At 54.8% G+C, this 27,089-nt stretch overlaps 2 protein-coding genes across 7 annotated transcripts; one reads left to right on the top strand and one right to left on the bottom strand.

Annotated features, from left to right (window-relative positions):
- Positions 1 to 1,306: 1,306 nt before the first annotated feature.
- Positions 1,307 to 14,073, top strand: STAT6 (signal transducer and activator of transcription 6). Of its 5 annotated transcripts, XM_069491283.1 has the most exons (22): positions 1,307 to 1,563; positions 3,856 to 3,992; positions 4,403 to 4,541; positions 4,830 to 4,913; positions 5,317 to 5,452; positions 5,578 to 5,630; positions 5,819 to 5,967; positions 6,560 to 6,691; positions 6,819 to 7,007; positions 7,366 to 7,453; positions 7,604 to 7,726; positions 8,301 to 8,393; positions 8,731 to 8,937; positions 10,611 to 10,705; positions 10,802 to 10,938; positions 11,276 to 11,422; positions 11,641 to 11,704; positions 11,815 to 11,925; positions 12,109 to 12,201; positions 13,514 to 13,579; positions 13,671 to 13,799; positions 13,883 to 14,073. In XM_069491283.1, exons 2-22 carry the CDS (start codon positions 3,877 to 3,879, stop codon positions 14,070 to 14,072), a joined length of 2,541 nt encoding a protein of 846 aa, XP_069347384.1. In that variant the 5' UTR covers positions 1,307 to 1,563; positions 3,856 to 3,876; the 3' UTR covers position 14,073. The 5 variants fall into 5 exon arrangements, with proteins under 5 accessions (XP_069347384.1, XP_069347385.1, XP_069347388.1 ...); XM_069491284.1 differs by lacking the exon at positions 3,856 to 3,992 and having other exon boundaries at positions 1,308 to 1,563; XM_069491287.1 differs by lacking the exon at positions 4,403 to 4,541 and having other exon boundaries at positions 1,308 to 1,563.
- Positions 14,074 to 15,152: 1,079 nt separating this feature from the next.
- Positions 15,153 to 21,178, bottom strand: NAB2 (NGFI-A binding protein 2). Of its 2 annotated transcripts, XM_069491289.1 has the most exons (7): positions 20,898 to 21,178; positions 18,597 to 19,470; positions 18,023 to 18,156; positions 17,650 to 17,701; positions 17,423 to 17,555; positions 17,025 to 17,216; positions 15,911 to 16,032 (listed from the first exon to the last, which is right to left on the bottom strand). In XM_069491289.1, exons 1-7 carry the CDS (start codon positions 20,978 to 20,980, stop codon positions 15,923 to 15,925), a joined length of 1,578 nt encoding a protein of 525 aa, XP_069347390.1. In that variant the 5' UTR covers positions 20,981 to 21,178; the 3' UTR covers positions 15,911 to 15,922. The 2 variants fall into 2 exon arrangements, with proteins under 2 accessions (XP_069347391.1, XP_069347390.1); XM_069491290.1 differs by lacking the exon at positions 17,025 to 17,216 and having other exon boundaries at positions 15,153 to 16,032.
- Between the last annotated feature and the right edge of the window lie 5,911 nt (positions 21,179 to 27,089).

Genomic DNA, 27,089 nt, shown 5'->3' with positions numbered 1-27,089 from the left:
CAGTATTGGCAGGATTGGAACCCAAGCAGCCCGTGTCCAGAGTCCAAGCTCTTAACTGCTGTATTCTGCTTGTTTGTTCCTACCCTCTGCTGCCTGGCTGGGTCCACACACACGTGCATTCCTGCAGAGACACACGGGTTAGCAAGGGACAGAGGAGGAGGAGCTGGGTCCTGGGAATCATTTCAGGCACCAGGGGGCAGCATAGGCCTAGCTTTGGCCCCTCAGCCCAGCCTTGTTATGGGAAACAGGAGGGGAGTAGAAACTTCCTCCCACCTCCCCTGCTTCTCGCACACCATCCTTTCCACACACCGCAGCTCTCAGGTTTGGGTGTGTGAAGGCCTCTCTGGGTCCCTTATGTCCCTTCAGTTCCTCCCCCAGCAAAAACTGCAGCACCATCCATTACTTATGATGATGACTCAGAAGTTGAGCAAGCCGAGTGTGTGTGTGTGTGTGTGTGTGTGTGTTTGTACCATTGTGATTGCAAGAGGCTCTGAGTGCTGACATGTGTGCCTGCACTTGTGTGTGTGTGTGTGTGTGTGTGCGCGCGCGCGCGCGCATGTGTGTACTCTTGTAGCCGGGGAAGTTGTGCATGTCTGTTTGTTTGTTTCTGGGCGTGTCTCAGTGTTTGCCCCAGAAACAGATAGGAACTTCGCCAAGGCTGCACAACAGATTCGTATTCAAACTTGTCCCTTGGCAATCTGTAGGCAGCAGCTCCAGCTTGTGCTGGCTCCCACCAGGGTCTGAGGAGCGGTGCCCTGTGAGGAGGGGACAAAGACTGGCTTCAGTCTGAGGGACTCCAGGAGTCTTCCAGAATTCTGAACTGAAGGTTCTCCTCCCCCCTCCCTCTCATCAGTGGTCACGCGACCTCTAAGGCGTTCCCACAGAGAAGGGAGGGGGACCTAGGAGCTCCAGCCAGAATTAAATAAGCTCCCCAGCTGCTTTTCAGGGTCCTCCACTGGAGGGAGTGCAGAGTCCAGAGGGGTTTGCTTTTCCTGAGGCCCCGGGGGGAGCCCAGTTTCTTGTGGGCCCAAACCCCAGCCCTTGCAAAAGTTTGAGCATGGGAGCCCAGCAGTCTGGGGCAGCACGTCTGTCTCTGCTTGGTTTGGGTGACTTTCTGGACAAAGTTGATTGCTTTTGAGGGGGCCAGAGTAAGCGGTGGTCAGCATCCTCTCTAGCCTGGCTTCAGGGCCTGGAGCCCCAGTCCTGATCCCTCTCCTGCTCCCCAGCCCAGCACAGGAGGCACACATGTTCACCCCACTTTCTTCCTCTTCCTCCTCCAGCCCACTTTCTCTTCTCTGTGTCGTCAGAGCTACAGGGAGGGACCTGGGTAGACGGAGAAGCCGGAAACAGCGGGCTGGGGCAGCCACTGCTTACACTGAAGAGGAAGGACGGGAGAGGAGTGTGTGTGTGTGTGTGTGTGTGTGTTCTATTTTTTTTTCTTTTTGGTGGTGGAGGGTAGGGGGTGCTAGCAGGGCCAGCCGTGAACTCGCTGGACAGCTACAGACCCATGGGGCCTGGCAGAGCCCGCTGAGAGAGGGAGAAGACAGCAGAGGGGTTGCCAAGGTGAGGGGATGCCTACAAGGAGGGGAGGGGTGGCCTCTGACTGTGAGCGAGGGAGTGGAGAGGGGCCTCCGGAGATCCTCCCCTGGGCTGGGTGGATGGTCCTCAAGAAATTGTTTCAGCTATGTTGGTTGCTGGTGGTACTGGGTTTTGGCAGTTTCAAACTGCGGGAGGAATGAGGAGTGGTTGTGGGCCTTAACATTCCCCTCCCCCATGGGTCACTTTTCCACACCCTCACCCCTGCACCTCCAGGAGTATGGAAAGTCAGGGAAAGGAGGTGAAGGAGTGCCCCCTTTGCCCTCTGGGTTGGGGGGAAGTGACTGCCCCTCCCTAGAAGGTTGATGACAGAAGGAGTGGGTCCTTGTCAAGCCCCTATCCTTTCCCCCATAAAGGTTCCTGTTCAAGGGTGTGGCCGGGGGTGCGCGAGCCCCAGATGTAGACCTCATGGTGCCCCAAAGGAGGGGGAATTTCCCCCTTAAAACTGCTCCACGCTTGGCTGCTGTAGACGCCGGAGATTTCCCGGCGCCGCGGAGTTAACCCTCCTCATGCTGAACTGGCTCCGCCTCTCTGCACCCCCCTCCCCCGCCCCTACCGCCACATACACACAGTGGGCCACTCGGAGAAGCTCTTTTGACTTTTGATCCTGTGGTCCCAGGATCAGAAGACTCGAGAACGTAGGGGCTGAGATGATCGGGTTTAGGGCACCAAGCGGGCAGATGAGGACCTTCGACGTCCGGCGGCCCTTCCCGGTTTGGAGGGCTCACTGGCCCCGCCCCCTCACACCGTGGCTCCGCCCTCCGTGCCCCCTTCAGTGGGTGAAAGTGGAAGGTGCCTCTGTCCTGACCAGGCTAATCGACCCAGCCTTGTTATGGGGTGAAGGTGGGGAGAAATGTGGCCTCCTGATGTCTGGGGAGGGAGGGAGTTGGAAACTTCTAGCCAGGGCCATGCCAGGAGGCTGGTCACCCACAACAGGGGATGTAGAGCAAAGGGGACTCACTCGAATTCCCACAGACCAGGGGTAGGGGATCAAACGTCTGGAATCTGAACACCCTGAGAGACAGGGGAGGGGGAAAGAAGAGAGGAATGGAGTCCTCCCTTGAATTTGAAACAGACCAAATGTGGCTCCAGAAAGTGCCCCACCCTCCAGAGGGGGCGTGGTTACAGAAGGCCTACTGAGGGACCCTGAGCCGGAGGGAGGAGGATTCAGCCTTTGAGAGAAAAGAGCTGGGGGGAGTAGGCCCTGGAGGAAAGAGGAGCATGAGGGCCTGGGAGCAGGAATGTCCAGAGAAGGGGCCTCTCTGTTTTGCATCGCTTTTGGAGCCCTGGGGAGAGGTGAGAGGCTGAAAGTACAACAGGAGGACTTGAGGTTACTAGGTTTGGGGGAGACCTAGGGAATTGCCATCCCATCCTCTCCCTCATCTCAGGGAGAGGGGTACTATGAGAAACACGACCTGAGAGACCCCTGGGAAACCACTGGCCTACCCAGCACTACGTGCCCACAGCCAACCCAGAAATGAGGATGCAGCCCTCTCCCCTTCTTCCCCACCCCCTCCTCTCCTCTCTCTCTCCTTTCTTCTTTCCCCTTGGCCTTCTAGCCCTCCAGCTTCATACATAATAAATGCTTAATAAATAGTAGGAATTATTACTCTATCACCCTCTTCTTCATCATCCGTCCTGGTGGTTTTCAAATTATCTCATGGATACCTAGACCTCTGAGAGGTTTTCCCAGGGACACCTTTGGGGTCAGGAGGTTGGGAGAGGGAAGTAGAAGCAGGTGAGGTCCAGGCTTTCCCCACTTCTTGCAACAGAGCAACTCCAATACCTTTTATGTAATTGGGATTCCACAGATTAAGAACTAAATGTGTCCACTGCTTTAAAAAGTTTGGAAAGTTCTCCATTCATCCAACACTCGTATTTTATAGATGAGAAGATTGGGGCTCCCAGAAGCGAGGCTCCTTGCCCACAGAACCAGAGCCAGGTCTAGAGCTGCAACCCAAGTCCTCTGCCTTCTCTAAGAAAACTTTTCCCTACTGCTCTGTCTCCCCTTGTCTCCCCACACCTCTGGCTGCGGCTCGGCTCTTCCCTCCCCATCACCCCACCCCCACCCCGTGCCAACCATTGAAGGTGTTACCCTGTCTCAGGCACTGACTAAGGATGCCCTGGTTTAATGTGGTCTGGCAGTGAGCGGTGGTGGGAATGGTCTCTGGCAGGGCTGTCTATAGGAGGTCCCTGGCTGCCCCAGAAGATAAGGCAAGTTTCTCAGGCACCTGGAGTGGCTTTGTTCTTCTCCTCCAGGCACCCTCCAAATCCCAGATCATGTCTCTGTGGGGTCTGGTCTCCAAGATGCCCCCAGAAAAACTGCAGCGGCTCTATGTCGACTTTCCCCAACACCTGCGGCATCTCCTGGGTGACTGGCTGGAGAACCAGCCCTGGTGAGTCCTGGCTGCCCCGTGCTGGTCCCCCAAGTCCTCCCCTATCCATCTTCCTTCTCCTTAGATGTCCTCCCCCCACCCATGGATTTGGGACTTAGGACCGGTTATTCCACATGTGGTGGCCTAGATTTATTGGGAAGTCTGTGCCCCATCAAGACCAGATTATGCTTGTTGACACATGGAGACCTATCTTTAAGGAAGCTGAGCCAAAGGTGGGGGCATCAGGGCTGGGGCAAGGGCACTTCTTATAACACCTGGAAGATTGAGGAATAAGGGGTGAAGGCTGCAGAGGGCCTAGATGGAGAATAAGGAAGGGGAAAGGAACCACTGAGCTTTTGGCTTTTGGGTGGAGGGTCAGGAATGCTGAGGAAGCCCTGGCCTGAGGTAGTCTCATCCTGATGTTCCCACAGGGAGTTCCTGGTCGGCTCAGATGCTTTCTGCTGCAACATGGCTAGCGCCCTACTTTCAGCCACTGTCCAGCGCCTTCAGGCCTCGGCGGGAGAGCAGGGGGAGGGGAATGCCATCTTGCAACACATCAGCACCCTGGAGGTGGGGCAGGACGGGAGGGGACTAGGCTGGGTGGGACTCAGGCAGAGCTTAGTGAGCACTGGACGCTGGAAGAAATTTGGCTGGATGTTGGAGCAAATTGGTGTTCCTGTGGTTAGCTGTTAGTAAGCATGTAAATTAGATTTTAAAAGGATGCACATGCACAAGAACTTCTAGAGTCTACAGTTGTGCTGCCTTACAGTGTATATGTGAATGGGGGCCTGGGGATTGGAGTGGGAGAAGGACATGGGTAAGAGCCATGCTAACTACCTGCCACCCTCATTTCTATAGAGTATATATCAGAGGGACCCCTTGAAGCTGGTGGCCACTTTCAGACAAATACTTCAAGGGGAGAAAAAAGCTGTGATGGAACAGGTATTGTGAGACCCCACTTCCCACCCCAACTCAACTCCCTGGGACTTTAGCCTGAGCCACAAGAAACTAGAAAGAATTTGAACCTCAGGAAAGGCTCAGTGTTGTAGGCCCAGGAGTGACCAAAGGAGGTTCCTGGGCTCAGTGCGAATCCCAAACTCAGGGAAGCTTCCAATGAAGAACTAAGGTAACAAGGCCTGGGGAGGATGGTGTAAGGGGCAAGGAACTGATTCTGCCCGGAGAAAGGTCTTATCCCTCAGGGCATTCTACAAGGTCAGGAAGAACCGCCAAAGGGGAGAGAGGAGCCAGAAAATGTTCCTTTTCTGCAGAGCAGAGAGTGGAGGCCAGGTGTAGAGAGGTAGGCAGAGGAATGTCTTACCTCTTAGCATCTGTCTCTCCTGTGCAGTTCCGCCACCTGCCAATGCCCTTCCACTGGAAGCAGGAAGAACTCAAGTTTAATACAGCCCTGCAGAGGCTGCAGCACCGCATTGGGGAGACCCGCCTTCTCCAAGAAGCCCTGCAGGGGGGTGAGGCTGGCCAAGGTGGGGGCTAGGGCCTGGAGCCCTAGGAAGGTTCTGGGGAGTGTGTGGGAGTGGCCCCCTCTTGGATCTCAATCTTGACTGACTTTCAACCTATCTGCATCCCTGATTTCTGCCTCTGTCCTCAGTGTCCCTGCACAGCTTGATAGAAACTCCTGCCAATGGGACTGGGCCAAGTGAGGTGAGTAATGGACTGGGAGGTGGAAACTGAGCTCAAAGTGCAGCTGGAGGGATGGAGGTTAGACCTCAGAGAGACGCAGACTGAGGTGGAGTAAAGGAGTGCCAGAGAGGTAAAAAAGAGAGCCTTCCTCCTGGCGCTGGGGGAGGAGGCAGTGTGTGGCCCTGGCTCAGGCCCCGCCCTGCCCGTAGGCCCTGGCCACACTGCTGCAGGAGACTGTGGGGGAGCTGGAGGCTGCTGAGGCCCTGGTGCTGAAGAGGATCCAGATTTGGAAACGACAGCAGCAGCTGGCAGGGAATGGTGCACCTTTTGAGGAGAGCCTGGCCCCGCTACAGGAGAGGTTAGTGCAGGGCTGTTGGGGAAGGGGGGCAGGCTGGGAGTGGGCACATGCTGTCCCTGATGGAGGACCTGCAGGGGAGAGAGAGAAGCCAGGCAGGAGGGCCTTGGAGTGGGCCAAGATGCAGAGAAGTCAGTTCCAGCAGGGCTGTGCACACTGTTGTTCATGTTGCACCCTGTACAACTGTGCCCAGTCAAGGGGGCACAAGGCGGGGCTCATCCAGCCCGTGCTTCCTCTTCTAGCCCCGTGGCCAGAGGAATAGGGAGCCTTTTCCCATTTGGTCTACTGGGTGAGAGTGCTTCCAAGTTTGGGCAAAAGCACTATATGTGCTGGCAGCTGTCTTGGGTATAGGAAGCCTGGGGGAGAGGCAGCTGGGTTTCCACAGGGGGTCTAGACACGGAGAATGAGCCTCCCACCCAGATCCTAGGCAGGTCCCAGAAGCCCCTGTAGGCCAGCTTCCTTGTAGCCACACCTAGGGCCCACTCCACCTCTCCACACATGATATCCTGCTTTCTCCCTGGGTTTAGGGGAAGGGGGTCTGGGCCGGAGCAGGAATCCTGAATCCTGTGCCCCCTGACCACTGTCCTGGCCCCAGGTGTGAGAGCCTGGTGGACATTTATTCCCAGCTACAGCAGGAGGTAGGGGCAGCTGGTGGGGAGCTTGAGCCTAAGACACGGGCATCACTGATTAAGCGGCTGGATGAAGTCCTGCAAACCCTCATCACCAGGTATGCCTTGTGAGCCCCCAGCCTGGCCTAAAGCAGACCCCCTGGAAGGAAGGAGCTGGAGTTGTGAGGAGGGCACCAGGGAGGACCCAGACCCTAACTCCCCTCATGTCCTCCTCACTCCTCCCAGCTCTTTCCTGGTGGAGAAACAGCCCCCCCAGGTTTTGAAGACTCAGACCAAGTTCCAGGCTGGGGTTCGATTCCTGCTGGGCCTGCGGTTCCTGGGGACCCCAGCCAAGCCTCCACTGGTCAGGGCCGACATGGTGACTGAGAAGCAGGCGAGGGAGCTGAGCGTGCCGCAGGGGCCTGGGGCTGGAGCGTAAGCTGGGGTTGGCCCTGGGGCTGGAAAAGGCCTGTTGGGGTGATGGAGGCAAGAGGAGCCTAGGGGGCTGGCACTACAAAGATCAGGGTGATGGGGAGGGAGGACCAGGGGATGCGGAGACCCTGAATGGTCGAGGCAGAGGAAAGTGGGGAGGCACCCACACAGGGCTGGAATGGGTTGGGGGAATCATGATTTGGCCATGATGGGGACTCCTTCCTTGAGAACCCAAGTAGGGTCATAGAGATTTAGGGCCAGTGACAGCGAGTAGTCCACACCATTCACTCGTGGACTCAAGCTCCCCACCACACCTGGCCCAGCTGGGATGCACTCATCACATTCTGACCTGCTCTGGCAGAGAGAGCACTGGAGAAATCATCAACAACACCATGCCCTTGGAAAACAGCATTCCTGGAAACTGCTGCTCTGCCCTGTTCAAGAACCTGGTGAGGGGCTTCGGGGTGTAGAGGACAGGGATAGGGGGGAGCCCACTAGGAGACCATGGGACTCTCCTTGGAGAGGGTGTTGGGGAGCCCAGGAGAAGCGGTCTCTGCCCTCACACCCTCACCCCTGCTCTCCTTCACTCCACCTGGCAGCTTCTGAAGAAAATTAAGCGGTGTGAGCGGAAGGGCACCGAGTCTGTCACCGAGGAGAAGTGTGCTGTGCTCTTTTCTGCCAGCTTCACGCTTGGCCCCAACAAACTCCCCATCCAGCTCCAGGTGAACCACGGCCCCAGCCCTGCCCTAATCTGGGACCCCAAGTCCCCCTCCATGCCGCACACTGGGGCCCTGTGATTGCTCCGTGCCCCGTGTGTCTAGGATTCATGCACACTGGGGCCAGGGTGAGTGGGGAGGAGCAAGAACATGGGGTGCACATAGGAAGGATGGGAGCAGAGAGCAACTAACATCTACTAAGCACTTTTTATAGACCAGGGCACTCTCAGTGATACACACACACACACACACACACACAGTAACATTGTGAGGTAGGTACTATTACTTAGCCTCATCTTGCAGATAAGTACATTGAGGCACAGAGAGATTAAGTGGTTTGCCCAGGTCAGACAGTGTTGGAGCTGGCATTTGAAACCTAGAAGTCTGGCTCCCCTGCAGTGACTTGTAACCACTTCTCTACAGTAAGGCCCTGATTGAGCTTTGGAAAGCATTTAATAACATGCCACAAGCTTTTAAACTGTGTGGCATGAGTACAATTACTTCCCTGCATGTACGGAGCCAGCCCCCCCAAGGAAACCTCTTGCTCCACTATGAAGAAACTCTGTCTTCACCCCGTTAGGCCCTGTCTCTGCCCCTGGTGGTCATTGTCCACGGCAACCAAGACAACAATGCCAAAGCCACCATCCTCTGGGACAATGCCTTCTCTGAGATGGTGAGGAAAGTCTTGGGGTTGGGGGGGACGGGGCAGGGTGGGTTATACCATGTGGGTGGTGCAGGCTGGTTGATGAGGTGGCAGGCATGTTCAAATGGTGTGACCTTGACTCCTTCTCATGGGCCTGCTTTGGTATTTCTGACCTCTTTTCACCCAGTCTTATCAACTCTCATGCCATAGCACATCAACTACTATTAAAAAAGCACTGGGTTTGTGAGCGAGCTCAGGGTGACAGTGCTGGGGAGGAGTCAGCCTCAGGAAGGTGGGAAGGATGAAGGCCCGCCTGAGGGAGGGCAGGGATGATAGCCTGAGGCACTCTCTCCTTCCCTGACCTCAGGACCGTGTCCCCTTTGTGGTGGCTGAGCGGGTGCCTTGGGAGAAGATGTGTGAAACTCTAAACCTCAAGTTCATGGCTGAGGTGGGGACCAACCGGGGACTGCTCCCAGAGCACTTCCTCTTCCTGGCCCAGAAGATCTTCAACGACAACAGTCTCAGCATGGAGGCTTTCCAGCACCGTTCTGTGTCCTGGTCACAGTTCAACAAGGTCATTTCCCTGCCCTTTGGACCTCAGGCACTTAGGGCCTCCCCAGCCTCCACCTAGGGACTGACTGCTAGGATCTTCACAGGGCCCCATCCTGTCTGTCAGGAAGGCCCCATCCTGTCTGTCAGGAAGTCCTCTGTCATGGCCCAGGCAGGAAAACCCCTGGGCCCTGGAAGCTGAAGATGCATTCTGTGGCATCCCTCAGATTTTGGTCTGAGGGCCCTCTGTCCTTCCTCTTTACCAGGCTTGCATGACTCTTCTAGATTTTGTGTGAACAGAGCTCTGGTTCAAAATGACTTTGACCCTCTGGAAAAATAGTTCCTATTGCAAAAACCAGATGACATTTCATAGGACACGTGCATTAATACCAGTTGCCATGTGTTGATAGCTTAGTACATGCCAGGCACTGTGCATAACACTTTTGTATGTTATCTTACTTAATCCTCCCAACATCCCCATTTTACAGATGAGGAACTGATGCTCAGAGGGGTTAGGTAGTTTGTCCAGGGTCTCACAGCAGGTGAGTAGCATGGCTAGGATGGACCCTATATTTCTCTCTCTCTCTCTCTCTCTCTTTTTTTTTTTTTTTGCTTGAGACAGGGTCTTACTTCGTTGCCTAGGCTAGAGTGCAGTGGCGTCATAATAGCTCACTGCAATCTCAAACTCCTGGGCTCAAGCGATCCTCCTGCCTCAGCCTCCTAAGTAGCTGGGACTACAGGTTCACACCACCACACCCAGCTAATTTTTCTGTTTTTTGTAGAGACGGGGTCTCGCTCTTGCTCAGGCTGGTCTTGAACTCCTGGCCTCAAACAATCCTCTTGCCTTTGCCTCCCAAAGTGCTAGGATTACAGGTGTGAGCCACCGAACCGGCTGGACCCCTATATTTCTGACTCTCGCTCTTAACTGTTATATTTTACTGCCTCCAGAATGAGGCTGTCAGGACTGGGTCACTTACAAGAACAGAGGAAAAAAGGAGGTCGAGACGTCTTGGTTGACAACCAGCTGGGTAAACACAGCCGTGTACTGTTACCTTTAAAAAAAAAAAAAAAAAAAGGAAGAGGCTGGGCGCAGTCCGTTGCACATGCCCCAATCCCAGTGACTCAGGAGGCTGAGATGGGAGGACTGCTTGAGCCCAGGAACTCAAGTCCAGCCTGGACAACACAGACTCCCGTCCCTAAAAAATTTTTAAAAATAAAAATAAGTTTTTAAAAAAAGAAAGAAAAGCCCACACAATCAGAGGATGTGTGAGCAAAGAGGACAAGACAGTCACACACAGCAAGTGACCTTCCTCTGACTCCACCTTAGCGAAGTAGTTATGAGGGGCTCCGGTGTCAGACTGCCTGGATTTAATCCCAACTCCACCTCTCACCAACTGTGTAGACCCAGGCAAGTCATTTGACCTTTCTGGGCTTTCATTTCTTCATGTGTAAAATGGGATTGTTATAGTACTTACCTCCATAGCCTAGTAAAGATTGAATAAATTAATATATGGAAAGACTTGGAATAGTGCCTGGCACATGGTAAGCACGAGTGTTGGCTGTTGTCATTGATGGGGTCTCAGGTCCAGTTTGGTTCCTCAGCCCTGTGATTCTGTTGTGTGGCCCCGCACAGCCTAGTGCCTGCCCTAACCAGGCTCCAGCTCTGCCCGCCCCTCACACCAGCTCCCCCATCCCCAGGAGATCCTGCTGGGCCGTGGCTTTACCTTTTGGCAGTGGTTCGATGGCGTATTGGACCTCACCAAACGCTGTCTCCGAAGCTACTGGTCAGACCGGTGAGTCCCTGCCCCAGGTGGCCTGAGGAGCTGTGCCTCCGGCTCCCTCTCCATGCCCAGTGCCCACTCCCCCATCCTCTCCTTCATCCTGGCCAGGCTGATCATCGGCTTCATCAGCAAACAGTACGTCACTAACCTTCTTCTCAACGAGCCCGACGGAACCTTTCTCCTGCGCTTCAGTGACTCAGAGATTGGGGGCATCACCATTGCCCATGTCATCCGGGGTCAGGATGGTGAGGTCACCCCAGCCAGTCCTCTGCCTCTGTGCCTGTGTTCTCTGGGGTTTCTTCTGGGAAGGAAATGTCCTGGCCTTCCTTGATGCCAACACTGATCTTCAGGAAGGTCTTCCTTAGGTCCAGCTTTTATCTTCCTTCTGTGGTGTAAACTTCCACCTTCTCACTGTGAGCTCCGTGGAAAGGGAGCCTACTGGGTCTCCTTCCCTCAGGATTCCCCCACCCCAGGTCCTCACTCCCTGCTGTGGTGCACTGAGAATGGTGGGGGCTGTGTGCTGGCTGGGGGTGGGGGAGAATGTTGGGACAGAGGGGACTCAGGGTCTCCTTCTTATTGTAGGCTCCCCACAGATAGAGAACATCCAGCCATTTTCTGCCAAAGACCTGTCCATTCGCTCCCTGGGGGACCGAATCCGGGACCTTGCTCAGCTCAAAAACCTCTACCCCAAGAAACCCAAGGACGAGGCTTTCCGAAGCCACTACAAGCGTGAGCTGGATCTGGCAGCTCTGATTCCTTCCTGACACCCACCTCCTCCCTCCTCCCAGATGACCCCTCTCCCTGCCCACTGTGTGTCACCCCTGACTTCTTTCCCCACTTTTGTAGCCCCACTTCTCCTACTGCCCATCAGCCATGCCTGCCTTTTCTACCTCCCTCCTTCCCTAACCCCAGAGCACTCCATGGATCTCCTTTCCTTCCCACAACAGCTGAACAGATGGGTAAGGATGGCAGGGGTTATGTCCCAGCTACCATCAAGATGACTGTGGAAAGGTGAGTGTGGTGGTGTGGATGGTGGTGGGGTCCCGGGCTGGTGCTTACCTGCAAGAAGGAGTGGTGGCAGCAACCTGTGGTTAGTCACGTGTGCCTCCTTCTCTCCTCAGGGACCAGCCACTTCCTACCCCAGAGCCCCAGATGCCTACCATGGTGCCCTCTTATGATCTTGGAATGGCTCCTGACTCCTCCATGAGCATTCGGCTTGGCCCAGATATAGCGTAAGGAGATCAAGAGACAGGAATGGGAATGGTCTGTGCTGACAGCTCTCAGCATGCCAGAGCTGGCATTGGGGGCTGAGCTGGGAATTTTCCTTTCCGGGAAAGAGATTCCCCTTTCTAAGGCAGGGTGTGGGGGTGTCCAGGGCAAGGGCTGGCATCAGGGCATCTGCTTTCTTTCCCCAGGCCCCCGGTGTACCCACCACACTCTCAATACATCCCCCCATATCAAGGCCTCTCCCAAGAAGAATCGGTCAATGTGTTGCCAGCCTTCCGGGAGTAAGTCAAAACTTCTTGGGGATAGAGGGTGGATACCATCCCACTCCACGGGGCCTGGATGGGCACTTGCATTTGTTAGAAGAGGCTCTTGTGTGAGGAAGGGGAGGAAGGGACAGCAAATGCTAACTGCCTTTCTTCCTTTTTTCTGTACATTCAATTTAGGGGGTAGTGGTCCAGACTGCCTGGGTTTAAATTCCAGCTCTGGGCCGGGCACGGTGGCTCACGCCTGTAATCCTAGCACTCTGGGAGGCCGAGGTGGGCGGATCGTTTGAGCTCAGGAGTTCGAGACCAGCCTGAGCAAGAGCGAGACCCCATCTCTACTAAAAATAGAAAGAAATTATATGGACAGCTAAAAATATATATAGAAAAAATTAGCCGGGCATGGTAGTGCATGCCTGTAGTCCCAGCTACTCGGGAGGCTGAGACAGGAGGATCGCTTGAGCTCAGGAGTTTGAGGTTGCTGTGAGCTAGGCTGACGCCACGGCACTCACTCTAGCCTGGGCAACAGAGTGAGACTCTGTCTCAAAAAAAAAAAAAAAAAAAAAAAAAAAAATTCCAGCTCTGCCACATACTAACTTTAGGCAGGTTACGGAACCTCTGGTGCCTCATCTGTAAAATGGGGATAATAATGATAATAATAACAATCCCTCCCTCAGGGGATTATTGTAAGGTTAAATGAGTTCATAATATGTGTAAAGCTGAGGATAGTGCCTGGCTCATAGCAAAAACTAAGTTTTTGTGTCATGTGTCCCTTAACAACAGGGGCACATACTGAGAAAGCCGTATTAGGTGACTTCGTGGTGCAAACCTCTCCTGCCCCTGAAATCCACTGCCACTTATCTGCTGTGTTGATTTTTATTTACTCATCTGTTTTGGCCTTGAAGTGGCCTAGACATTTTTATTCACCAAGTAACACTTGGATGCTTATAAACTCTTTTTTAAAATTTATTTTTAATTTAATTTTATTTTTATGTTTTTATCTCTGTTCAAGGCAGCTTATTAACTCTTAGTCAAGGCACATCTCCCCTCCCAGGTGAGGTGGGGGTGGGGACTTGAGGACTTAGAACCACCAGAGTTCAGAGTCCAAAAAAACATAAGAAATTGGCTAATCCAACCCTCCCCACCCCCCGTTTTACAGATGAGAAGACTGACCTGAGAGCATAGAACTGGCTTGCCCAAGGCCATGCAGTCATGAGCAGCAAAGTAGTCAGGGTTAGGAGCTGGAGCCTGTTTCCTCACTCAGTGGTCTTGACTTTGCATCACCCTGCCTTTGCTGTGGGTCCTTTGACTGTGCCCTCCTTCCTGCTTCCAGGCCTCACCTGCAGATCGACCCCAGCCTGAGCCAGATGAGCCTGTCCTTTGACCAGTCACACCCCCAGTGAGTGACAAAGCCCCTCCTGTCTCCCTGCTTTCATTCTTGCCTGGCCCTACCCTGCCCTCTCCTTATTTTCTGTTCTGGTTCCTGGCAGGGGCCTGCTGCAGTGCCAGCCTCAGAAGCATGCTGTGTCCAGCCCTGAGCCCCTGCTCTGCTCAGATGTGACCATGGCAGAAGACAGCTGCCTGAGCCACCCAGTGGGAGGGTTTCCTCAGGACACCTGGTATTGGCCTGGGGGTGGTAGCTGGGTAGGGGATGGAGGAATGGGTGTCACACCTGCTCCACTGCTTCTCTGTCTCCTCGCAGGATTGGTGAAGACATGTTCCCTCACCTGCTGCCTCCCACTGAACAGGACCTCACCAAGCTTCTCTTGGAAGGGCAAGGGGAGTCAGGGGGAGGGTCCTTGGGGGCCCAGCCCCTCCTGCAGCCCTCCCCCTATGGGCAATCTGGGATCCCAATGTCCCACCTGGACCTAAGGGCCAACCCCAGTTGGTGATGCCAGCTGGAGGAGGAGCCCAGAGAGGCAGCTCTTCTACATCCCATGGGCCTGCTCTGGACACCTGCTCATGCTCTTACCAAGCAGCAGGTGGGGAAAATGCCCTCCTGTCCCCGCCTACTCCTTGGTCAGGAAGCAAAGACTGCCAGGAGAATGCACGGTGGGTGGAGCCAATCCACTCCTTCCTTCCTACCACACACACCCCTGCCCACCTTCACCCCATTGCAGCACCAGAAGGGAAGTTCAGGCTCCAGAGTGAGACATGCCCCAATATGCCTGCACCCAGAGAAAATACACACACACACACACACACACACACACTCTGCTCTCCATGGAAGATGGGGTTGAGCGGGAGGGGGGCTGGGCAGGAGCACAGGTTAGGGCATTGAGGGCTTCTCCGCCCACTCCGAGCCAGAGCCTAGGACGCATATGTAGAAACATGCAGACACATTTGCCCTAGAGGCCAGAGATAGAGAGAATTGGGTCCCAGCCCTGGGGGACCCTGGGTGGGAGGAGAGGAGGGATCTGGATATGTTGTTACTAATAAGGGTTTTGCCCAAATTAAAAAACAAATCCCCAAAAGCCCAAAATTCATGTCAGCCAGATGAAGGTTCTGGTACATGTATGAGATTGTACAGGACAAGGGCCCAGTTTGTGTATAGCTGTGTGAAAATGTATCTATGTTAATGTATAGATGGCACACAAGTTAGTTACACGACTGCACAGAACATGTGTCTATCAGCTTTTGCCTATGTGACGACATAATTTGGGAGGATGAGATATTGGACAAAAGGCACCAGCGAGTGTGCTAGCCTCTCTGACACATGCTAACCCAAATGTACTCTCAGTTTTGAGTATGACTGTGTCCAGGTGGCTCTATGTGGCTGTGATATCTGCACATGGCTTAACACCCCCAACGCTGCCTGGAGAAGGGGGTCAGACTCCAAGCCTAGCCATGTGACCCTTGGTGTATTAAGGGTCCTGCCCACTGCACCTCTCCTGTTTCCCCTTCCACCATCAGCTTCCCTTCACTCCCCATCCCAAGCCACCCTTTCTCCCTCTTGAGGAGAGGGTCATAGATCCTAAGCCATAAAATAAATTTTATTCCAAAATAACAAAATAAATAATCTACTGTACACAATCTGAAAAGAAAGATGCTCTAACTGCTCAGATAGGTGCTGCAGTCCAGCCCCCTGCTGGGGGAGACCCTGGGTCCAACCCAGGCCTCCTGAGGGAGTTAGGGGCCAGTGAAAGGATCCCACATCCACTGCCCCCCCAACAGGGCAGGAAGGAAAGAACTGCTGAGGACTGGGGGGGAGAGATGGGGATGGGAGGGCAAACTGCAGCACTTGTTAAATTAAAGAAACAAACTAGAAGCACAAAAATGGGGAAGGAGAGGGGAGAAGTAGCAAGTCCAGTGTTCCCAGGCCCCCAGTTCTGGGGGGAAATGCTGCCATTTTTAGCTGTTGGACCTTCCCAGGGAAGTCCCATTTTCCCCCATGTCCAAACTGAGTCCAGCTGCTCACGCCACTGGTGCAAACCTAGAGAGAATGGGAGTATGCTGTGTGAGGGAGGGGAGAACCCCAAATGCCCTGGAGGCAGAGTCCTTGCCCCTGGCTCTGGGCAGGGGTGAGGGGCACCACGCACCCTCCTTGTGTCCTCTCGCCAGGCCCCTGCTCGGCTCGTTATTGCTTGAAGCCCCATAGTCTTATGCCCATGGAGCAGGTGGGGAGGCAGGAGAAGGGCAGCGGAAGGATCCGGGGTTGTGACGAGGGTTCCGGGACGGAGAGTGTAGGGTCTGTGTGAACCAGAAGTCTGGGGCCCTGGGTCTGAGGACACCAGTCCACCCCTCACTGCCGGCTGGCCTCAGCCTCCACTTTCACGCTGCTCCTGCGACCTTCTACCAGAGCGGGATGGGGTCCTGGAGCAGGGCATCGGTCCAGCAGCCCTTCCTCGAACTCTGCGGGGGAGAAAAGGGGTCGATTAAGAGGGGTGGAGGCTGAAGAGAGCAGGGTTTGGGAACAGAAGCAGGGGCAGAGAAAGCTGTGGAGATGAGCTCAAGTTACTGAATTACTGCCTCCTGCCCAGTGCGTGTGTGTAGGGGGGTTTTGTGCTCAGGCATGTGCAGCCCCTCTCCCCTTTCTGGCTGTATGTAGCTCTCTGTCTCTGTGTGTGTCTCTGTCTTTCTCTGTCTCTCCCGCCTCCGTTCTGCTGGAATTTCTGGTTCTGTCAGGAGCTGCGGGGGCGGTTTGGCTCTGACCTCTCCCCCTCCCCCCTCCCCAGGCTCTGCCACCCCCACTCATCCCTGGCCCCCTCCCAGGCCCCACCCAACCTACCATGGCCCCCCAAGTTTTCTGGTAGCCAAATCAGGGGGAACACAGGAAGCCAGCCTCCCAGCTCCTCCCTCAAGAAGAACCCCCCTTCCAGTCCCCGCCCCCACTTCCCACCCACGCACAGTTTAAAAATACCGAGCCAGGGTTGGTGGCTTTGTCTGCTGCGTCACTCTCAGCCCAGCCGCTGCCCGGCCCTCTGCCGGCCCACTCTCTCTTCCCCCTTTCACACACAAAGCATCCCCCTTTGGGCTCCTCTGCATCCAAGCTGGGCAACTCCACCCCCACAACTCCTAGCCTGTTCCACCCTCCTGCATTGGTGGAAGTTCTGTCTGAGCTTCCCTTATTGGTGACCCTCCTTCCTGTTCCCCTTCACCCCCATTCTGTCCCCGGCTCCCCCCAGCTTCCCCTTCACAGATCTCCATTAGGACCAGACTCTCCCCAGTGGGAACAGCAGGGTCCTCCTCTCTTCAACCCCAGCCCTGGCTGGCTGGAGCCCGACCCTCCTACCCTCTTTGGTGACTACATCCCTCTTCCTCCCACCTGGCCCCAGGACACCAGGATTGCTGTGTGGGGCCTGGGTGGCTAGGGTGCTTGGGGACAGCACTGCTGGCTGCCTCACCTGCGAGAGGTGGCTTTGCAGGCACACAGGGGCTGAGGCGGCCCACGCGGTCGTGGGAGACGAGGCGGGCGAGCCGCAGCCCCTCGTCCATCAATGTCTGCTGCAGGATGTGGCGGCTCCATAGCCCATGGGCTGGCAATGCCAGAGGCAGGTCAGCAGGGGGCGGCGTCAGCCTTGGGCACGACCCCACAGCTGTGGGCATGGGCACTGGTCAGGCAAGGGGCTGCAGCCAACGGAACCCCCACCCTCAACCGCACAGCCAGACCCACAGATCCTTCTGCCCCCATCCAGCCAGGCCTCCCAACCCTGTTCCAGGCAGTTGCCTCTGGGCTTACTCCTCCCACCCTCCACCCCACTCCTCCCCCAGTGAAGAGAGAAGTGTTTGGATGTACACTTACCCTGCAAGTGTCCATCTAAACTCTCCCCAGACAGGCTGGCACTGTCTTCCTCTAGGCTGGGGCGATATGGGGGTACATAGGACTCAGGGCCTGGGGGAGGCTGCTGGATTTCAGGGTGACTCTGTTCTCCAACCTGCGGAAGCCCCAAATGGGGAAATGAGGATCTGGCAAGGGACAGGGTTGGGGAAGGCTGCCCCACCCCTCTACATGTACCCTGGAAAACATACCTCTTGTTTCAGCTTCTTTAGTGGGGGGCCTCCCAATTCTTCAGGGTGGAGCCTACAAAGATGAGAAGAATGCAAAGGTGAGGCTGAGGAGGGCCACACATGGGCAGGACACAGAATCTGGGCAGGAGCATGCGGCGTTGCAAAGACAATGGCTGGGTAGGAGTTTCCAGCTCAGACACTATTGTTGTGGGGGACTGGAGGAACCTAAGATGGATGGGGGAGGGACTAGATCTCAGACAAGCTGACTTGGCCAAAGGCAGGACATGCAGGTGAAAGGGAAGCAGGCCTAGAGCCCCCTGAGCCGGAGGTTAGGACGTGATCCAACTCCTTAGCAGGATTCCAATCTAGGAAGGACCTGGGGAAGGGGTCTCACCTGGAGCCCTTCAAGGAGGATAAGTAGGTGCTCTCTCGGGCCACTTGGCGGGACAGGGAGAAGAGCTCCACTCTCCGCAGTAAGAGTGTGTTGTCCCTCATGCAGAACTGGGCAGCAGCCTCATTGATGGTCAGCTGTGGAGACAGGGCAGCCAGAATAGTCAGAATCCTCGCTCCCCCGCTGCCTCCCCCAGATGTCCTCACACCCCTTCACCACCAGAGAAGTGAGGCCCAACCATTGGAGGCTTGCTTTGGCTTTCACACTACACAGGAGCTTTCTGAGGGAGAAAGAAAGGATCAGCACCCACAGCTTCCAAGGAATGCCCGGGGCCACCTCCACTCCTGTGGGGTCCAGAGTGACACAAAGCTGCACAGCTGGGCCCTCACCCGCATCCCTGCTTCCCCCTCACCCGAAGCACTGGAGCAGTTGGGGTGTGTGAGAGAGCGGGTCAGGGCCTAGGGTCCTAGTCAAGGGGCAACAAAACAGAGTTGAAGAATGAGGAATTCTCAGAGGTAAGTGGGTGGAGGCCCAGGAGTCAAAGGAAATCCTGAGAGGCCCTGGGTTGGGTCCTCACCTCGTGCAGGCTAAGCTGCTTGCCCTCCCGCCGCTTGGAGTCAAAGCGGCCATAGATGATGCTGTATTTGCGGATCTCCTCTTCCTTCTGGCTGTCATTATCATCCATCTCAAAGATGTGCCCCACGCTCCGTGCCAGCTTCTTATTCAGCTTCAGCAGGGATGTGACCTCCCCGGCATCCCCCCTAGGGAAGCTCCGGAAGATCCTCTCCACGCTCTCCACCACCATGCGTACCATCTCTGGCTCCAGTCGGTCGGGACCACCTGTAGCCCCACCTGCTGCCAACCCCCCAGCCCCAGTCCCCTCAGAGGCTCCTCCCCCCGCAGGTGGGGAGAAGGGGGGTGAGCCAGACTCCTCTTCTCCTCCTGCCCCAACGTCCGACTCTGGAGTGCTCCGTCCTGGCCAGATCCGGGGATCCCCAGCCCCAGGTCCCCCAGGCAGGGGTGATAGCTTCTCTCCAAGTTCAAGGGGGCTCTTGGGGCTAAAACTGCGGGCACTGCCTGCCTTTTCCCCTGGGCTGCCATGCCCGTTGCTCATGCTCCCTTTCCGGCTACCCGCAGTCTCAGAGATTTTGAAAAGTGGGATGCTGGAGACAGGCACGGCAGGTACGGGTTGACTGAAGAGCCCTGGATTGGTGGCCCACTCTCTCAGAGCCTTCTGCAGGCGTCGGACATGGAGGGGCTTGGTGGCCATGCCCACAAGTGCCATGATCTCCAGAAACTCCTCCTCGCCAGCCTCGCACAGCTGCTGCACGTCGTCCCCTCCCTGCTGGATGAAGGTCTCGTAGTAGGAAAGGAGGTTAGCGCGTTGCAGGACCCGGTACAGCTGTAGCTCCCCCAGTGTCCGAGGCAGTGCCATGGTGCGGGCACTGGGCCTGAGAAGGAAGGGCACAAGTGGGAGGAAGTCAGTGCAAGTCCCCTTGCTGGGTACCAACCCACACTAACAATTGTCCTCCCTTTCCTGCCTGCTTCTCTTCCCCTCCCTCATTTGAATGCTCTCCTGCCCAGAGCTAAGGTCTGAGCACAGACCATGAGAATAAGGCAATGCTCAGAGGCAATGCCATCCCAGACTAGCCAGAAGCACCAAAAGCCAGTACCCTGTCTCTGCAGGTGCAGGTACCCTTCTGGTCTGGGGCAAGAAGACCTTGAGCCCCAAGGCTGACCAGCAAACCTCTGGGATGGCTGGATCTCTCTCTCACCCAAAACACAGTCCTCACCTTCCACCCTAAACACCCAGCAGCCTCAACACTACTTAAGGTGACATCTCACACTAAGGTGAATTCAGGACCCCTGTCCTCCCCACAGTAGACACTGGTAGCCACTGCTGGCCAGCTTCACTCCCTGGTGGCATCCTGCCCAGGTGGCTGAAAGGGAGGGGTGTGGCCTTTCCCCGGCCTTCCCCTTCAGTAAGCCAGGTGGATCCCTGCTCCTCTCCGCTTAGCTTTTCCCAAGGATTATGCATTCTCTTAAGGCATTCTTGCTCTCTCCCCCCAGGACCTCTCCTCCCTTCTAAGACTACCCAGTGCCCCTCAGTTGCCCCATCCTAACAGTGAGATTCCCCAATTGCTCTGTAGGCCTTCAGCTTAGGGGCCCGCGGGAGGGGAGGGGCACCTCAATTGTTCTGCTCTGGGGCCGTTCCGCCCCCACACACTCCCACAGTGGTTGCGTCTGTGGGCGAAAACCGCCCCGGGGCTCCCGCCTACTTCTCTCCCTTATTTTCCACCCACATCTTCAAGTGGAGTGGGGGAGCGGCTCAAGGCTCTTGGTTGAGGGGCTGCACACTGATATTCCCTTCTAGACTCTGTGAATAAAGGGACAGATATGGCAAGTGATGCCTAAGACATCCCCTGCCTCTCTGCAGCTCCGCAGATGCTCCTTTAACTCAAAGGCACCGGCTTCTCCTGCGCCCCGGGGGCTCGCGCATTCCGTGCCAACGACAGACTAAGCCAGCCGAGCGCCCCTCAATCCCTCCCCGCACTGTTGCCAGCTCGACCTCCCGGGCTTCCCCTGACGCTTGGGGGCTCCTACATTCTTTGCAGGGGGCTCGCATGCCAGGTCATGCCCACAAAGTAAACCAGAATTGGAGAATTAGGTACTACTCTCTCATATCCAGCTTCATTAGATCTTTGGCTGCTCCCAGGGTCCCCTAATTCGAAGACGCACCCCCTTTTCCATCAGTCTCCACCCTTCCACCCCCGTCCCACTTCCCAACGTCCTCTCCTCGACCTCCACCCTCCGGACCCCAATCCCGAGTCCGGCTCCACCCATCTCCACTCCCCACCGCCTCCCTTTGCCCACTAACTTGAGTCTGGGCTTTGGGGTCCGGCGGGCGCTGTCCCCTCCGCCCGGCGGCTGCTCGGCTGTGGGGGAAGGCGCCCTGTGCATGGACGGCCGAAGACCACCCGGGCTGCCCCCCTCGGTGCCCGGCGCTCGGCGCCTGCTGCGCGCTGCGTTCTTCCTCGCGCAGGATGCCGTGTCCACCGCTGTCCAGGCTCCGTCCCTTCCTCCACGTCTTTTCTCTCCGAGCCTCCGCGCCTCTGTCTGTGTCTCTGCCCCCCCCACTCCCCGGCTGCGCTTGCAGCCTCTCCGCGCCTCCGCCCCCGCAGGACGCACGGGGAGCGAGGCCCGCGCTGCGCTGGCTGCCGGGCTGGCGGGCGGAGGGCGTGGGCACAGCCGGGGGCGGGGGCGGGGGCAGAGGCGGGGGGCGGGCGCTTGAGCCTCTGGGCCGCCGAGACGCCGCGGCTAGGAGACTGAGAGGGGCGGAGACTGGGGAAGAGGGTGTGGAACAGGAGGCGGGGGCGGGGACTCAGCCGGGGCGCCGAGTTAGGGACCGAGGTGAACCAGGCCGGGATGTGGAGGGCGGGCTTGGGGACCCAGCGGGCGGGGCGAGGTCGTTCCGTGCCGCCCACGCCGGATGCACAGCCGGCCCTCTCCGCGCCCACGTACCCACGTGAGCGCCCCGCCGGCGACATTCCTATTTCCCCCCCTACTCCTACCCCTCCGAGCTGAGAGCGGAGTTTCACAACCACGCACAGGTACACAAAGACACAGAAGCGCACGGACGTGCACACGCGCCTAAACAACTACGCGGACGCCCGCTGCCCACACTCAGGCCTTGCGGTGCTGTACGTGTGAATGTTAGGAGTGAGGCGGCAAAAGTTGGCGAAAGCTCGGGGTGCGCGGCGACTCCTGTGCGTGTATCTGACTCCCATAGAGTGTACACTTATGGCAGGTCTGAGCGCGTGGGGCTCTGCAGGAACTCCTTAGATAACCCGGCGTGCTTCCCTAGCCTCCAAAGGAGTAATTTGAGGAGGCCGCTCTCAGAAACCCAGGCCTCCTCCAGCCTTGCCTCGAGACGTTGCCAAAGTCTGGGAAACGGGATAGGCGGGTTATGCCAGGAGCCACCATTTAGGTGCGCGTGTTGATTAGACGCGTCGGATTTTGTTAGCGCTTAGGTGAGGCAGAGATGGGGGGCGTCCCGCCTTGCTCTACTTGTACGTTATTTGCTAAGGTTGAGGCCCTGCCTGGGAATTCTGTGGCAAAGCTGCGGATCAGGAGGATACCCTTTCCGAGGATGTCTATCAGGGGACCTTTTCCGAGAGAGTCTGGTGGAAGTGAGCAGAAGGCCGGCCGCGTCCGACCTGACATCCACGGAGGAGCTGGAGGGAGGAGCGTCTTCAAGGAGCCTGTCTCCCCTCCCCCCTTGGTTTCTCCTCGCCCCATCTGGTTCCCATTACACTCCCGCCCACGGCTGGGGAGGGCTGGAGGCGGGGGCTGTAAGGGTCCGGCCCAACAGCTCTAGGCCCCAGGGAAATTGGGCGGGGGACAGCGGGGACGCTAGCGGTCTGGCCGCAGGCTTGGTTCCCCCTGGTCCGAAACCTCAGCACCGCCCCGCTGTTCCGCACGTCTGAGTGGCCGGGCCAAGCAAGGGCGTGGGTGGCGTGGGCCGGGACTGCTTCTACATGCCGGCGTGGCGAGGGGACCTTTCCGTCTCTGGTGGGGGCAGGGGAGGCGGAGTGCGTTATCGGTGGGGGGATTTCAGTGGCTCACATTCTCTTCATCCCATGAACAGCCAAACATAGCGGGGGTGGTAGGAACGTGCATAGTTCCCCGTCCTGCAACTGGAGGGCGCCGCTAGGCTGGCTCCTTCGCGGGGCACCCCCGGATCCCCTCTGAGGTCTGTGAGCACCCCTCCCCCAGCCCACTCCCCCCTCGGGTTATTTTGGATGCTGGGCTGCCAGCCGCTGGCCCTGGGTTTCCACGTGCCCCCTCCCTCCCCCTGCCCACGCTCCCCGTGACGCACATCCTCCGCCCACGCAGCCTCTGCTCGAGGCGCCCCCCTCCCTCCCACCCGGGCCCCCTCGGGGCGGCGCTGAGCCCTGGGATCTGGAGGGAGACGCCCGCCCACGGAGGGGGGCGGAGTAGGGCGTGAAGGAAGGGCGCGGCAACGTCCCGGACGCCAGGCGCCTGGGTCCCGATCCAGGAAAGAGGACGAGGGAGGAGCCGACTTTGAGACCTCCACTCCCCGGTCCTGGGGCGGGTGCCGGGCCAGAGAGGGAGGAGGGAAGGAAAATCCCGCGGAAGGAGCCTGCCCACCCCCTAGGGGAGTCAGAAGGGTCCGGGTGCGAACCTGTGTGAGAGTGAAACTACCGAGTGTTTGTATCCTTGTTTCTGAAAATTGTCGTGAGGTTCTAATGAGAGAAGGTATATGAAAACTCTTTGTAAATTGTAGAATGCTAAGCAAATTTAAGACGCTGTTGCCAGTTTGTGTCTCTGTACCCTGGGATTATGTATTTATACGTTTCTTTACATCTACTTGTATTTCTGTGTCTCTGTCTCTCTAGGTTTGTATCTGAGCCCCTATTTTAAAAAAAATCGTTGACTTGTCAGGCCCCGCCGGAGGCCCAGAGCGCCCCCGCAGCCCGAGCTGCTGAGATGTCTGTTCTTCCCTCCCACTCCCACCACCCCCAACTCCCCTCCTACTCCCTTCCGTTGAGAACAAGGAATTTCCAGCCTTTAGCAAAGGGAGAGAGACAAAGAGAGACTGAGACCACGGGAAACTGTAGAAAAACATAAAGATTAGAGGCGGGGGGTGGGGGGAAGGTTGACAAAAAAGGGAGTGGGGAACAAATACAAGAATTTTCATCTTTTTTTCTGCAAGGGCCCCATTCTCCCCAGGGTCCCTTTTTCTCACTCAGGACCACTTCCCTGCCTGACTCACCTGCTCCCCCCACCCCACCCCCGTGGTCTCAAAGACACACAGAGCAGAACAACTGATCTCCTATAATCAAGGATTAATATTCTCTTTATCACCTACTCTGGCCTGTTCAAGGAAGGAAAACAGTATCCTTAGTCCTAGTTTTCCAAGAAAAGAGGAAAAGATTGCGAAGAAAGGGGAGAAAGTGGGTGGAAGAGGAGTGAGGAGACTGTTCCTAGGCACGTGTAGATTTTCATCTAGCAGATTGCTCTGCTCAGTCCTCCCCCCACGTTTTCACCGGGCCAAATCCAACTCACTCAGCAAGATTTGGCTCAAATCTCTCCTTCCTGGACCCCCTCCACTCCTCCAGGCAGAATTAATTCCTCCCACCCCTCAGTGGCCTAGTGGCTCTTTTGTACACATTTCAATTACAGTTGCTTGTTTCACTCAGCCCAGGACCTCTCCAGGGTAGGCCTGTTATCTGGTAGACCCTCTGAAATGAATGAATTGATGGTGCTATTTACAGGCCTGAGCAATTTTGAAAAGGGCAGTTGACAGATTTTACTCTAAAAGGGGCTGAGCCTGAGCAAAACTGTTAAGAGTGGAGACTTTTTTAAAAAATTTTTTAAGAGACAGACACTTCCTGTGTCATCCAGGCTGGAGTGCAGTGGCATGATCATAGCTCAGTGAAACCAAGAATTCCTGAGCTCAATCAATCCTTCTACCTCAGCCTCCCAAGTATCTGGGACTACAGTCGCAGGCCAGCATGCCTGGCTAATTTTTCACATTTTTTGGTAGAGACATGGTCTCGCTGTTTTGCCCAGGCTGGTCTCTAACTCCTGGCCTCAAGTGATCCTCTTGCCTTGGCCTCCTTAATTACTGGGATCCTGTTCCCTTTTAACATTTCCAGTGAGTCCCACAAGTCTGACTCCTTGACCTTCTAAAATGTCCACTATTCTGTTAATTCTCACCCAGGTGCTAAAAGTACAAGGCTGAAATCCATGCAGTAATAGAAAAATAAGAATAGAAAGTAATGATTTTCCTTCTTTTCCTCTTTCAGTATCATGTCAGAATTTATCATATAAGGAATTTTGTCCTTGACCTTACTAATTTTACAAGAAATGTTTCACCCCTCAAAAACAAATAATCCTAACCACAGTCTGAAAGAAACTCTGACTAGTAGGGGAGATAGGCATGTAAATAAATAATTATAGCATAGTGCCATGATAGGGGTACAATAACAGAAGTGTAAGAGAGCAAAGTGATCTATTCTGCTGGGGGTTGTGAGGGGCTGGTTTAGACAGGCATCCAAAGGAAGTGATGATGCAGTCCAGGATTTTGAAGTATGAATAGATTTCTAGGAGGAAGGGAAGTCAATTCACAGAGACCAGGATGTACACTTGCATAGAGGTATGAAACAATGATAAGTATGAGAAACTAGAAATTGTTGTTCATTATTGCTGGGTACCAAGTGGAGGTGGTTGGAAATGAGCCTAAGGAGGTGTACAAGGCCATTCTGTTAAAGATACAGACTAGTGCTTCTCAAACTATGGTTAAGGACCAATTGTTAAAATGTTTCCAATTATTGTCCACTATTTTTATAAAATACACCAAAAGTGAATTATTCAAAAAATGAAATAAGGCAGAGTGCAGTGGCTCACACCTGTAATCCTAGCACTCTGGGAGGCTGAGGTGGGAGGATCGCTTGAACTCAGGAGTTCAAGACCAGCCTGACCAAGAGTGAGCCCCTAACTCTACTAAAAATAGAAAAAATTAGCCGGGTGTGGTGGTGTGTGACTGTAGTCCCAGCTACTCAGGAGGCTGAAGCAGGAGAATCCCTTGAGCCCAGGAGTTTGAGGTTGCTGTGAGCTAGGCTGACGCCATGGCACTCTAGCCCTCTAGCCCGAGCAACAGAGGGAGACTCTATCTCAAAAAAAAAAAAAAAAGATGGTCAGAAGGTAAAATCAGTAGGACTTGATGGATTGGCTAAGGGGTTGCGGGGAGAGAACAAGGGTGTAGGCTGACTCCCAGGCTTCTAGCTTGGGTGATTGAGGATATGGGATGGAGTGCTCCTTCTCAAAACTCTGGAATTGTCTTCATCAAATATTCATGATATGCAATCCTTTATCTACACTACAAACTAAAAGTTTTTTTGTAATTTACGGGCGATAGATAAACCCTAATCTGACCTGAATTTATTTTGTGGCAGAACCTGATCTAAACTTACATGCGGTTATTCATAATTTTCATTTGTTCCTCTTTAATTTATCCCAGTATAAATATTCACATAAATCATTGCAGAGATATTAATTTGTTTGATTACTGAGTGCTGTCCCGATGCCACTGGGATTGTTGCCTTATATTTTGTATATGCACCATACTATAATAACTTTCAAAAATCCAAAAAATTTTGAAACACATTTACCATCCAGATTTCCCGCCCCATTTACTCATCAGTCTTGGCCTGAGTTCTTTTGGCTATTTGCATAAACCAGATCCACCTGCAGATAATGAATATTCATTGCATTGTGTGCTATAGACTCTGAAGGAGATTCTCAAAGTGTTTCAAGCAAGTAGTGTCCTCATTATTAAAACAAGACTAAAAACTTCTTGAATGATTATCTTGAAGTGACAGCACTCATTTGGATAAGTTGAGATGTGTTTATGGACAACCAGTCTCATTACTGTACATCTTGTTTACATATTTTAATAGTGGTCAGTGATATTCTAGAATTAGTTCCCAAACCTGAAATTATTTTCTCTGGTTTTGCCGTTAGTCAAAACCAAAGAGTAAGCTCTGAGTGGTGAGAATGAGGCCTGGAAGGAAAAATGAATTGTGTGTTTATATATGTGTATATATACATACACGTAAATAATATACATTTGTGCATATATATATTAGTAGACTTTATTTATTTAGAGATAGAGTTTCATTCTGTTGCCTAGGCTAGAGTGCAATGGTGTCATCATGGCTCACTGCAACCATAAACTCCTGGGTTCAAGTGATCCTCCTGCCTCAGCGTCCCAAGTAGCTGGGACTACAGGTGCATGCCACCACATCTGGCTAAATTTTCTATTTTTTGTAGAGACAGGCTCTTGCTCTTGCTCAGGCTGGTCTTGAACTCCTGGCCTCAAGCAGTCCTCTCACCTTGGCCTTCCAGAGTGCTAAGATCACAGGCGTGAGCCACCAAGCCCTGCCAATTTTTTTAAAACAGTTTTAGATTTACAGAAAAATTGAAATGATGTTACAGAGAGTTCTTATATACCCAACATCCAATTTCTCCTGCTATTACATTA

Source organism: Eulemur rufifrons, chromosome 16 (genome assembly GCF_041146395.1).
Source record: "Eulemur rufifrons isolate Redbay chromosome 16, OSU_ERuf_1, whole genome shotgun sequence".
NCBI lineage: Eukaryota > Metazoa > Chordata > Mammalia > Primates > Lemuridae > Eulemur > Eulemur rufifrons.
The sequence above is the reverse complement of the archived record's forward strand: the minus strand, read 5'-3'. Positions and strand labels throughout refer to the sequence as shown.